At 45.3% G+C, this 12,980-nt stretch overlaps 1 protein-coding gene across 7 annotated transcripts in view; it reads left to right on the top strand.

Moving 5' to 3' along the window:
• The window catches only part of LOC129355366 (rho GTPase-activating protein 21-like), a 114,890-nt gene that overhangs the window by 92,803 nt on the left and 9,107 nt on the right, over positions 1–12,980 (top strand). For all 7 annotated transcript variants that reach the window (XM_055024895.1, XM_055024894.1, XM_055024896.1 and 4 more), the window contains exons 14-15: positions 600–706; positions 1,101–1,213. In XM_055024895.1, coding sequence (XP_054880870.1) covers positions 600–706; positions 1,101–1,213 — 220 coding nt within the window. The remainder of the gene's footprint in view (positions 1–599; positions 707–1,100; positions 1,214–12,980) is intronic.

The raw sequence follows: 12,980 nt of genomic DNA, 5'->3' as shown, positions 1-12,980 counted from the left end.
CGGTGGAGGGTGGACAGGTAAGTTCAGGTTTGACAGTGACGGAGGAAGCGGTCCGACTGCCAGTGGGAGAAAACTGGAGAATCTTGAAATCCGACAGGAAAGGTGGAAGTGGGACTTGGCAACCAGTGGGTAACATCCACGGCATCATGAGAAAGGCTTAATCCAAAAGCGACAGCGGGAGTCTCTCAGGGAGGATCCAAAAAAAAAAAAACAACACAAGAAAAAACACCTGTAGAGCACAGAGGACAACAAAGAATTACTCAGAGAAAACTCAGAGGCTAGCTTCGAGGGGCTCAGTGTACCATGCTGGCGAAACACTCAGGTGTCGAAGTGCTGGCAGTCCGCTTCTTTTCACCTCCAGAAGATTATGAAATGATAACTGACAGGTGTCCAGAACCACAGGTACGCCTCTCCAGGTAGACAGCCTCTGGTGCTGTCTGGTGGACAACAAGTGAAGCCATCAGTAGGACCAAAACAAAGAAAACAACGAGTAGAGAGAAAAAAAGGAAAACTACAGAAAGCCCGGAACCCAACAGAGACATGTCAGATGTCATCACTTAGAATGACACTGTGTGCTTTTGTTTCTGTCCTGTTTGTAGCCTGACTGACAACAAGCCAGATTCCTCTCCAGGAGCCCATTCCATGGTGCCTGACTTCCTCCTGGCTAAAACAGACAATACTTCAGAGAACCGAACTTCAAGAGCTGGTGGGTGTCAGCTTTCAATAACAAAACTAGAGGCAAAGCAGTGGTAGTCAGTAATTACCTGGGTTTTATGCAGTTTAAATCAGGGGTGTCAAACTCCAGTCCTCGAGGGCCACTGTCCTGCAGTTTTTTGATGTGCCAAAGGTACAAAAGACAGGAATGAAATGGCTTAATTACCTCCTCCTTGTGTAGATAAGCTCTCCAGAGCCTTGCTAATCACCTAATTATTCTAGTCAGGTGTGGTGCAGCAAAGGTACATCTAAAAGTTGCAGGACACCGGCCCTCGAGAACTGGACGTTGACACCCCTGGTTTAAATACTTTGACAAATTGTTGCAGACCATGAGCTGTTGTCCAAAAAGCAAAAATATTTGATAGAATATTTGTTTGTGTTTTCAGATGACAACAAGGCCCTGTGGGGTATCAACCTTATGAAGAAAACAAAGAAACCAGGCTGTCTGAAAGCCTTTGGGGTGAGACTGGAGGACTGCCAGCCAGCTGTTAACCATAAAGTAAGCCAAACAAGCATGCTAGAACAAAAAACAATAGAATATTGTGAGTGAATAGATAGGGCTCATAGTATTGCAGGCCCATATTTGCCTTTCAGCCTTACAACAGAAAATAATTTGGAATTATTCTCCTGTACTGTGTACTGTTGACATAAATACTGATAGTTCAGCTCAACTCCACTGGGTAATAATTAAACCTTCAAGAGATTAATTACAAAACTGAGAAAAGTGTGTTATGAATTAGTGGGTACATTCTTAAAAGTCACACCAGGAGGACCAGGCAGTGTCGAAGTAGATTGCTTTCTAAAAAGAGACCAAAGGTCAGAAACAACCAATCAGACCCTTCTAGAGTTATTATTCAACTGCTGTCAATGTCAATTTTGGATCAATATATTGTAAAACTCACATGCAGCCTATATTTAGCCTTTATTTCTGCCTACTTCACCTTAATTTAAAACTATTAAAATAGAAAAAAATGTGAAGGTCAGTAAGTGATAGTGTAGCAATTACTGTAAAATCAGCATGTCACATTCGGTAATATGACATGCTGGTATGTTCAGTAGATAGTACAGATATACCATCTACTGAATGGTAGGTGGGAGATCTACCATTGGTAGATATTCCATTCATCTATACCAGGGGTGCTCAATACAATCGATCACGGGAAGGTTATGAGTCTATGCAATAGGTGACAAATTGAATACCGCCAGGACGCTGAGACCAGAACTTCCTCTTCTGACAGGCTTATCAAACATATTCACCAAGATCCAAAATGTTTGTAACTTCATTACAAAATAATGATTTTTTTAAAAAAATCAACAAAACATGTTAAAATTACAATGAGTAATTATTGTTTTAACTATATTGTATTAACTATGTTGCACAATTATGGGCGTTTCATATCCATTAAAAAAAAAGGGACTCAAAGACCGACAGGAGTTTAAATTGATCTAATCAACCACATCTGTGTGGCTTATTAATAATTGAGAATTAAATATCCAGCCTGGAAACCTGATGTAACAAACTGAACGTTATGTTTTTAATGTAAACTTTGCTTGGCTTGTGGGGTGAAGGTGGTTGCCACGGCAACGGGTGTGCTTAAACGTTAAAGAGAGACGGGGAGTAAAAAGGTGCAAGTGGTTTTGAGTTGATCACCTATTTGTGTTGTTTCACCTTTGTTTACCGTTGCTGTGATTCATTACAGCCGTTGTAGTTTCTGAACGTTCAATGAACAACAAACTTGGACTAATTACCTCGTTTTGTTTGCAGTAAATGTCAATGTCACATTCAACATCAAACAGGGCAAATATATTTCTTTAAATTTTAAACAAATTGTCATGAGCTGTCATCATGGAAGACGCGGAGAGAGGCCAGTTATTTTCACAACTCAGGTAATGCTCCACTCGACACTCGAACCCAGGTTTGACGAGAATTCCACAAACACTAGGGATACTACTGAACGTAAATCGGCTAAACACATGATTGCAAACACAAAACACCTGCACTAATTAAACCAGGCGGAAGGGAGGCCAGAAGGAGAACAACAAAAACACATTTCCTAACAGCGAATGGCTTCTACCGATAATTATGTGAAATTAAATATATCCCATATTCAGAAGATTTGCCTTTACCTTTACAGTGCTCTTTGGTTCCTCCTATCAGTTTGTAATTTTTTATATTGATGTCATCAAACCAAATTTCAGATCGATCATAACTGACTGACACCTGCTGGCCTCAGGTTTGCAACCAGCTTCTGACTGAGAAACCTGTAACTGGCTCCCAGTGTCACTGAGGAAGAAACTCAGTGAGAGTTTCTTATATCATTTTTGATATAACTGATATATATTTGTACAGAAAATGAGTCAAAAGGGTTTAATTTACAAATTCTATGACTTCTTGTCATGAGGTAGATCATAGCCAGCTGGTGAGAGAAAAAATAGATATTGATCTCAAAATGTTTGCACACCCCTGATATAGACCATAGATAGTATAAATAAAGTTGGTATATATATACAGTACAGACCAAAAGTTTGGACACACCTTTTCATTCAATGAGTTTCCTTTATTTTCATGACTATGACATTGTAGATTCACACTAAAGGCATCAAACTATGAATTAAGACATGTGGAAATATGTACTAAACAAAAAAGTGTAAAACAACTGAAAATATGCCTTATATTGTAGTTTCTTCAATGTAGTAAGATTTTGCTGTGATTAGTGCTTTGCACACACTCTGCATTCTCTTGATGAGCTTCAAGAGGTAGTCACTTTAAATGGTTTTCACTTCAGAGGTGTGCCCAGTCAGGTTAATAAGTGGCTTTCTTGCCTTATAAATAGTCATGAAAATAAAGGAAACCCATTGAATGAGAAGGTTTTGTCCAAACCTTTGGTCTGTATATATATATATATATATATATATATATATTATATATATATATATATATATATATATATATATGCCTGTGGTCATCGGGGCCCTCGGGGCAGTAACCCCCAAACTGGAGCAGTGGCTACAACAGATCCCAGGAACAACATCAGACATCTCAGTCCAGAAATGTGCAGTCCTTGGCACAGCCAAGATACTGCGCAGAACCCTCAAGCTCCCAGGCCTCTGGTAGAGGAAGGGAGCTTAGAGGATAAGAACCACCCGCGGTGGGTGAGAAGGGAATTATTATATATATATAAGGTCTGCGTCAGGTGTTGGGGAACTAGAGCACCTTGATGACAAATGGGCTACTGGAACAAGACGGAAATGGGTGAGAGATGAAAATGTGGATCTGTTGGAATGCTACTACTCAAGTAACCCTAGTCAGAGAGGTTACATGCAAAGACTGGAGAAGAAATGGTTACTTCGACATCCCCAGTCAACACTAAGCGCTGAACATTAGTGTTCCAACATCCGCAAACGGCAACTGCTATCACAACTTGAGATTGACGAGATACAACACAAATGCTATGGCAAAAGGGAGGAACCGGATGTCAGAACTTTGGGGACTTAACTACAAGTCCCCACCCAGTGAGGGGACACGTCCCCAATGAGCGAAACAGAGCTGAACGAGACAGCTGCTGACCTGAGAGAGAGAATCATGACCCGAATGACAACCAGACCTCCTCGGCGCCAATTACAATGGCTGAGTGAAGTACCATCAGAAAGTCTCATTGAGAATGTGAATGCAGCATTGAGAACGATCCCTACCAACACCATAACAGAAACCAATGAGCTGATCTACAACTCAGCATCAGTGATCCTTGAGATAGCGGTGGAGATAACGGGGCGCGCTCTGTTCCGGGCGGATCAGACGGCAGCTTCGGGTAAGAGCAGAGGCGGAGGTTTGGCACTGTATGTACACAATGCCTGGTGTACAGCCACACTCTGTCGGCACATTCTGCTCTCCTGACTTGGAATATCTGGCGGTGAAATGCAGACCCTTCAAGTTGGTGAGAGAACTCTCGTCCATTGTGATCGTGGCCGTCTACATACCACCGCGGGCTAATGCTAAGTTAGCATTAGAGGAGCTATACTGCCTGATCAGCGGGCAGATGAACTCCAACCCGGAGGCGGCCATGATTGTGGCGGGGGACTTTAACCACGTGGAACTGAAGGCTGTGTTTCCCAAATTCCACAAGTTCATAAACTTTCCCACCAGAAACAATAACATTTTGGATCAGGTTTACTGCAATACCCCCGGAGCCTACAAGGCTGTAGCAGGTCCACATCTGGGCATGTCTGACCACATCTCAGTGGAGCTGATTCCTGTCTACAAGCCTCTGGCCTGCAGAACTAAGCCGACCACCAGAATAGTTCAGGTCTGGACTGAGGAGGCCTCCTCTCACTTCAGGACTGCTTTGAGCACACAGACTGGAGTGTGTTCAGGGACGGAGCAGACTTGGAGGAATACTCATCGTCCGTTCTGTCCTATATTCAGTTCTGCACCGATGCTGTCCTCCCTGTTAAGACCATAAAAGTGTTTCCAAACCAGAAACCATGGGTGGACAGCACAGTATGGGCCCTGCTGAAAGCCCGGGATGCTGCCTACAGATCTGGAGACAGGTTGGCTTATAGCAGGGCCCGGTCGGAACTGAAAAAAGGAATTAAGCAGGCCAAGCTCCAGTACAAACAGCGGATTGAGGAACACTTCATCAACAACAACCCCCGAAGCATGTGGAGGCATCAGGACCATGACAGACTACAAACACAGCACTCAGCTGACCAGCCGCGACCCCACCCTGCCTGACACCTTAAACAGCTTCTTTGCCCGCTTTGACACAGTGGGCAGCAGAGAAGCTGTACATCTACCCCGACTGGAAGAGCAGTACCAGCCTCTCGTCCTGCAGCAGCACCAGGTGACGTCCACCCTGAGGAGGATCGACACCCGCAAAGCTACAGGACCGGACAAGGTGTCAGGCCAGACGCTGAAAACGTGCGCCGACCAGCTGGCAGGAGTGTTTCTGGACATTTTCAATCTGTCCCTGCAGTTCACCATGGTTCCTGAGTGTCTCAAGTCTTCCACCATCATCCCTGTACCGAAGAAGACGACCATCACCAGCCTGAACGATTACCGGCCCGTCGCTCTGACCCCGGTGATCATGAAGTGCTTTGAGAGGATTCTTCTGAGGTACATCAGACACTTCATCCCTGCAGACCTGGACAGCCTCCAGTTCGCCTACAGAGCGAACCGGTCAACAGAGGATGCTGTCTCCATCACTCTGCACACAGCCCTGACCCAACACCTACGTCAGGATGCTATTTGTAGACTTCAGCTCAGCATTTAACACCGTCATCCTAGACAAGCTGGTGCTGAAGCTACTCAAGGTGGGGCTGCCTGCTTCACTGTGCCACTGGATCAGAGACTTCCTCACCAACAGGCCTCAGGTGGTGAGAATAGGTGGCTCAACATCGTCCCCACTGGTCCTCAACACAGGCACACCGCAGGGCTGTGTTCTCAGCCCAGCTCTCTTCACCCTGTTTACACACGACTGCGTTGCCATCCACCCCACCAACACAGTCGTCAAGTTCGCGGACGACACAACAGTAGGGGTCTCATTTCAGACAACAACGAGACCCACTACAGAGAGGAAATTCTGCAGCTCACTCAGTGGTGTTCAGCCAATAACTTGGTGCTGAACACAGGGAAGACCAAGGAGGTCATTGTGGACTACAGAAGGTCCAGGAGGACGGGTCACACTCCCCTTCTCATAGATGGAGAAGAGGTGGAGCGTGTGGACAACATCAAGTTCCTGGGCCTCCACATCACGTCTGACCCTCTCCTGGAATACCAACCCCTCCCACCTGGTGAAGAAAGCACAACAAAGGCTCTTCTTCCTCAGGAAACTGAGACGTGCTGGACTTTCCTCACGGCTGCTCGTGAACTTTTACAGGGCGACGATCGAGAGCGTCCTCTGCCTCAACGTGACTGTGTGGTATGGTAGCTGCACAGCACTGGAGAGGAAACAACTGACACGGGTGGTGAGAACAGCACAAGGCATTGTGGGATGCCCCCTCCCGGACCTGGACTCTATTACATAGGCCGGGTCAAGAAGAGAGCTGGATCCATAGCCATGGATTCCAGCCACCCGGGCCACAGACTGTTTGTGCCGCTGCCATCAGGCAAGCGGTACAGGAATATACGGATTACAACAAACAGACTGAGAAACAGTTTCCTCCCCACAGCCGTCAGAGCCATTACTCCCTGCCCCCCTCCCACACATATCATAACCTCACACACCCCTCACCCCCACACAGCCATATTGTTCTGCACTTGCACTGTCACATCATCTGCACTTTACCATAATTGGACCTGCTGCTTCTTCTTTGGTGTGGTTGAGTGCCTTTAGTTAATTTTAATTGTATATATTATTATTATTGTGTGTTTGTTTATTTAATATTGTATATTTTGACTTTTTGCACGGGAGTTGCAATAGAAATTTCGTTGAATCCTGTTCAATGACAATAAATGCTATTCTATTCTATTCTATTCTATTCTATAAGAGCAACCATGAGACCCAATACCCACCATGGAAAAGACGGTTAGAGGCTAAAATCAAGATAACAAGGAGGGAAGTGAGCCAACTGTCAGAGCTCCACAATGAAAAGACCAGTGCCCAGAAAGTACAGGCAGATGCCCATACCTGAAGCACTTGAAACTGCCAAACAGAGGCTCCAAGCCTTGGCCAGCCGCCTAAAGAGATACACAAGGGAGAATGAATCCAGAAGGATTAACCGGCTCTTCTCCACTCAACCAGCTAAGGTGTACTCTCAATGGCAGGGTAATAACAACAGAGCAGACCCACCAAGGCTGGAGACGGAACAATACTGGAAAGGCATATGGGTAAGGGAGGCGTCCCACAACAGCAATGCACAGTGGCTGATCTCTCGAGAGGACCACAGCAACCTCCCTGAGCAAGCCCCGGTAACCATCACTGTGACAGATGTTCAAGAAAGAGTCTCAGGTATAAAAAACTGGACAGCACCAGGGCCTGACATGATCCACCTACTGGAAAGAAACTCACTGCTGTTCATGAGCGACTTGCAGCCCAAATGAACCAGCTGCTACAAAGTGGGACTCACCCTGAATGGTTAACTGAAGGGCGGACAATCCTAATCCAGAAGGATCCATCAAAGGGTCCAGTCCCACCCAACTACCGACCAATAACCTGCCTCTCCACACCTGGAAGTTCATGTCAGGCATCATAGCGGCCAAGATAACAAACACATGGATAAACACATGAGCACGGCACAGAAGGGTATCGGTGTAAATAGCAGAGGAGCCAAACACCAACTCCTCGTAGACCGCACAGTTGCCCGAGACTGCAAAACCCAACACACCAACCTGTGCATGGCTTGGATTGATTACAAGAAAGCCTATGACTCAATGCTGCATACTTGGATCATTGAATGCCTAGAGATGTATAACATCAACAGGATTCTGAGAGCCTTCATTGCAAACTCGATGGTTGTGGAAAACCACCCATGAAGCCAACTGCAAACCACTTGCACAAGTGTCCATCAAATGTGGCATATACCAAGGAGATGCTCTGTCCCCGCTATTGTTCTGCATAGGCCTGAACCCCCTCAGCCAAATTATCAACAAAACTGGCTACGGACCGACTCAAAAATGGGGCCAATATCAGTCACCTTCTATACATGGATGACATCAAGCTGTACGCCAAGAGTGAGCGAGACATCGACTCACTGATCCACACCACGGACATTGGGATGTCATTCGGACTAGAGAAGTGTGGTCGGCTGATCACAAAGAGGGGGAAGGTGATCTGCACAAAAGGAGTCTCACTCCCACAAGGAACAATAGCAGACATAGAGGACAGCTACAAGTACCTAGGTATACCACAAGCAAATGGCAACCTCGATGAGGCCAAAAGGAAAGGAGCCACAGCTAAATACCTCCAACGAATAAGGCAAGTCCTGAGAAGCCAGCTCAATGGCAAGAACAAAATCCGTGCCATAAACAGCTATGCCCTGCCAGTAATCAGATACCCTACTGGAATAATTAGCTGGCCAAGGAGGAGATAAAATCCACAGATATTAAGACTAGAAAGCTACTAACCATGCATGGAGGGTTCCATCCCAATCCAGCACCCTGAGACTGTACACGAGCCGCAAGGAAGGAGGCAGAGGACTAGTGAGTGTGAGAACCACTGTCCAGGACGAAACAACTAAGATCCATAAAGCCTCAACAGACAATGTGCTCAGTGAATGTCTCAGACAACAGGGAACAGAGGTTGAGGTGCCAGAGGTACCATCATGGGAGGACAAGCCCCTACATGGGATGTACCACCAGCAAATAACCCAAGTGGCTGATATCAGTAAATCCTATCAATGGCTGGAAAAAGCTGGACTCAAGGACAGCACAGAGGCCCTCATCCTGGCCGCCCAGGAACAGGCCCTAAACACCAGAGCAATAGAGGCCCAGATCTACCACACTAGACAAGACCCAAGGTGTAGGTTGTGCAAGGAGGCCCCTGAGACAGTCCAGCACATCACAGCAGGGTGCAAGATACTGACAGGGAAAGCGTACATGGAACGACATGACCAAGTGGCAGGCATAGTGTACAGAAACATCTGTGCAGAATATGGACTGGAAACCCCAAGATCAAAGTGGGAAACACCCCAAAGGTGGTGGAGAACGCCAGAGCTAAGATCCTGTGGGACTTCCAGATCCAGACAGACAAAATGGTAATGGCGAACCAACCAGACATTGTCGTAGTGGATAAACAACAGAGGAAAGCCGTTGTGGTAGATGTAGCAATACCAAGTGATTGCAACATCAGGAAAAAGGAGCACGAGAAACTGGAGAATACCAGGGCCTCAGGGAAGAACTGGAGAGAGCCTGGAAGGTGAAGACCACAGTGGTGCCTGTGGTCATCGGGGCCCTTGGGGCAGTAACCCCCAAACTGGAGCAGTGGCTACAACAGATCCCAGGAACAACATCAGACATCTCAGTCCAGAAATGTGCAGCAGTCCTTGGCACAGCCAAGATACTGCACAGAACCCTTAAGCTCCCAGGCCTCTGGTAGAGGACCCGAGCTCAGAGGATAAGAACCACCCGCGGTGGGTGAGAAGGGAATTTTTTTTTTTATATACTGAAAGTAAAGATTCTTGACATCACTTCACGACATAGCAACAGGAAGAAAAATCTTTTTAAATATATGCAGGGGATATTAATGTTGGTTAAGACCCAAAGAATAAACTTATACAAAAGCAATTGATACACCTTCTAAAATGTATTAGACAATGACAAATGCATGGAGATACAAATATATATATATATATTTACTATTCTACAAGTCATAAAATGTACTATTTCATTGTAAACATACAAGATAACTATAGAATACAGGAATGCAGCATTGAAGAGCTGTGCAATCAGATAACAGACAGACTCTCTATGGCAGTGTTTCTCGCACTTTTTCAGGCTGAGGACCACTTGCCCCATTCACCCAACACTTGCAGATCACCTAATTTGTAATTACCCCTGCAATAACACAACATTAGTCTCTTAACTGATTTTTTTGGTTCTTCTAATGTACAGGGTGTCTCTGTTTTCTAAATGTAACTGGCCACAATAAAACCAAGAATAAGTCTACTCAGGTGTAGAATCTGAGTTATTTACAGATTCTGAATATGTGGATTGTAAGTTTTCCAATTATAGAAAGTACATGGAAACCAAAAAAGTTATTTACTACAAATGTGTGCACTAATAACATTTCAGGGCAATTTGAAATTCAGAATATGAGTTGCTTTGGCAAAACAAAAAATTTCTTTCAGCCAGAAGATAGTCCAACATAATTTTCTTTTAGGTGAGCAGGTGAGATGGGTCCGGTTTAAACAGATGAAGATGGCACCAGTGTATTCAGCACGCCATCCAACTCACTCTCTCTACTGTTATTTATTTTACTCTTTTTGCTCTATTTGTACGTTTATGCTGTTACAGCTCTAGTGCCTTAATTGTTTAATTGAAACACTGAGGCATTAAAAGGAGCTTTTCTACAAGCTCTTTAATGAGAACATCAAGGATGAACTGGCTTACCGAGATGAACCTGGGTCATTGGAAGATCTCATTACTATGGCTATTAGGATCGACAACAGGATCAGACACAGAACCAGAGCTAAGAAGGAACTAAGTTTTGGCCCAAGCAGAGTTGAGACCAATACCATCCCTGCTAACCAGAGCATAGAGGAGCCTATGCAATAGGAAGAACCAGACTCACTCCAGAGGAGCACCAGCGTTGCATGAGATCTGGAGCCTGCCTTTATTGTGGTCAAACACAGCACTACATCTCTAACTGCTAGAATCTGCCAAAAGACAAGGCCCACCATTAGCTATGGGAGCAGTGGTGGGCAACTCAAAGAAGATTTCCCGTCTTACTCTACCTTGTTCCTTGATTACAAGTAACCAGTCCTTTCAGACATTCGTTTTAATTGATTCAGGATGTGAGCAAAACCTTATTGATGATAACCTGGTTAGTCAACTCCAAATACCCACTGTTCTTCTTCCAGTCCCAGTCTTGGTCACGGCATTGAATGGTAAAGCCTTACTCATCAACTCCCATTGAACATTTAGTTTCGGAAAATCATCGTGAGATGATTTTTTTGTATTTCCTTCACCTCAGTCTCCAGTGGTTCTGGGCTATCCATGGCTTGTCTGCCATAATCCACAGCTGGATTGGAGGAGCAGCCAGGTAGAGTCCTGTTTGTCATCTTGTCTTCACTCTGCTCTTCCTCAAGTAGTCTCTCAGATGAACCCGCTACAGCTGACTTGGCCAGTGTACCATCTGAATATCATGACCCTCACATGGTTTTCAGTAAGTAACAAGCTCTCTCTCTTTCTCCTCACCGTCCATACAATTGTGCTAATGATCTTCCAGAAGCACCACCGTTTGTACAGCATTTCCAAACCTGAGAGAGAGAGCATGGAGAGATACATCAGTGAGTCCCTGGCTGCTGGCATAATTCGTTAATCAACTTCACCTATGGGAGCTGGGTTTTTCTTCGTTGGTTAGAAAGATGGAACACTCAGACCATGCATCGACTACAGAGCCTTAAACCAAATCACAGTAAAGAATAAATACCCATGGCCATTACGTGCCTCAGCTTTTGAACTCGTTCAGGGAGCCACGATGTTCACCAAACTAGACCTCCGTAATGCCTACCACTTGATCAGAATGCGAGAGGGGAATGAGTCGAAGACGGCGTTTAGGACGCCACTCGGCCATTTTGAGTATTTCATTATGCCTTTTGGCCTCATGAATCCACCAGCTGTGTTTCAGTCACTAGTCAATGATGTCCTTAAGGAATATCTTAATCAGTTTGTCTTTGTCTATCTTGACGACATTCTCATTTTTTCAAGATCTCTAGAGGAACACAAGAGACATGTCCGCCTGGTCCTTAAGCGGCTGTTGGAGAACCAGTTGTTTGTCAAGGCTGAGAAATGTGACTTCCATGCCTCATCAGTCACATTTCTTGGCTATGTTTTGGGGAGCGGGCAGGTGAAGACGGATCCAGCGCTGGTTCAAGCGGTCTTGGACTGGCCAACGCCCACATCCCACAAGCAACTTCGTTTCCTGGGGTTTGCAAATTTTTACCACCGTTTCATTAACAACTATAGCCAAACAGTTCTTCCCCTGACCAGTCTCACATCCACCAAAACTAGTTTCTGTTGGTCACCTGAAGCTGAACAAAGTTTTTTTTTTAGAATTAAAGAGGAGGTTTGCCACTGCACCCATCCTCATGCAACCAGATCAATTAAAGCAATTTATTGTTGAAGTGGATGCATCTGATTCAGGGGTGGGGGCTGTCCTGTCACAGATTTCTTCCAGTGATGATAAATTGCACCCCTGTGCATTCTTCTTCCGTCGTCTCTCATCAGCAGAAAGAAACTACAACGTAGGTGACAGAAAACTTCTGGCCATAAAGATGGCTTTTGATGAATGACGTCACTGGTTAGAGGGGGCCGAGCATCCCATTGTTGAATCTAACCTACCTTCAACAAGCCAAAAGATTGAATCCCAGACAGTCTCGCTGGTCCCTCTTTTTCTCCAGGTTCAACTTTACAATTTCTTACAGGCCAGGGTCTAAGAACACCAAGCCAGACAGGCTTTCAAGATGGTTTTCCCCCGATCTAGATACACCACCTGCCACCATCATTCCACCAACGTGTGTTATTGGAGCCCTCTCTTGGGAGATTAGAAACCAGGTACTGGCAGCTCAACGAACGGAACCCAGTCCAGTTAATAGACCGCTCAACCGTC

This window comes from Poeciliopsis prolifica, unplaced genomic scaffold (genome assembly GCF_027474105.1).
Source record: "Poeciliopsis prolifica strain line A6 unplaced genomic scaffold, Auburn_PproV2 SCAFFOLD132, whole genome shotgun sequence".
In the NCBI taxonomy this organism is placed as follows: domain Eukaryota; kingdom Metazoa; phylum Chordata; class Actinopteri; order Cyprinodontiformes; family Poeciliidae; genus Poeciliopsis; species Poeciliopsis prolifica.
Note: the sequence above shows the minus strand (reverse complement) of the source record. Positions and strands in the feature narration are given on the sequence as shown.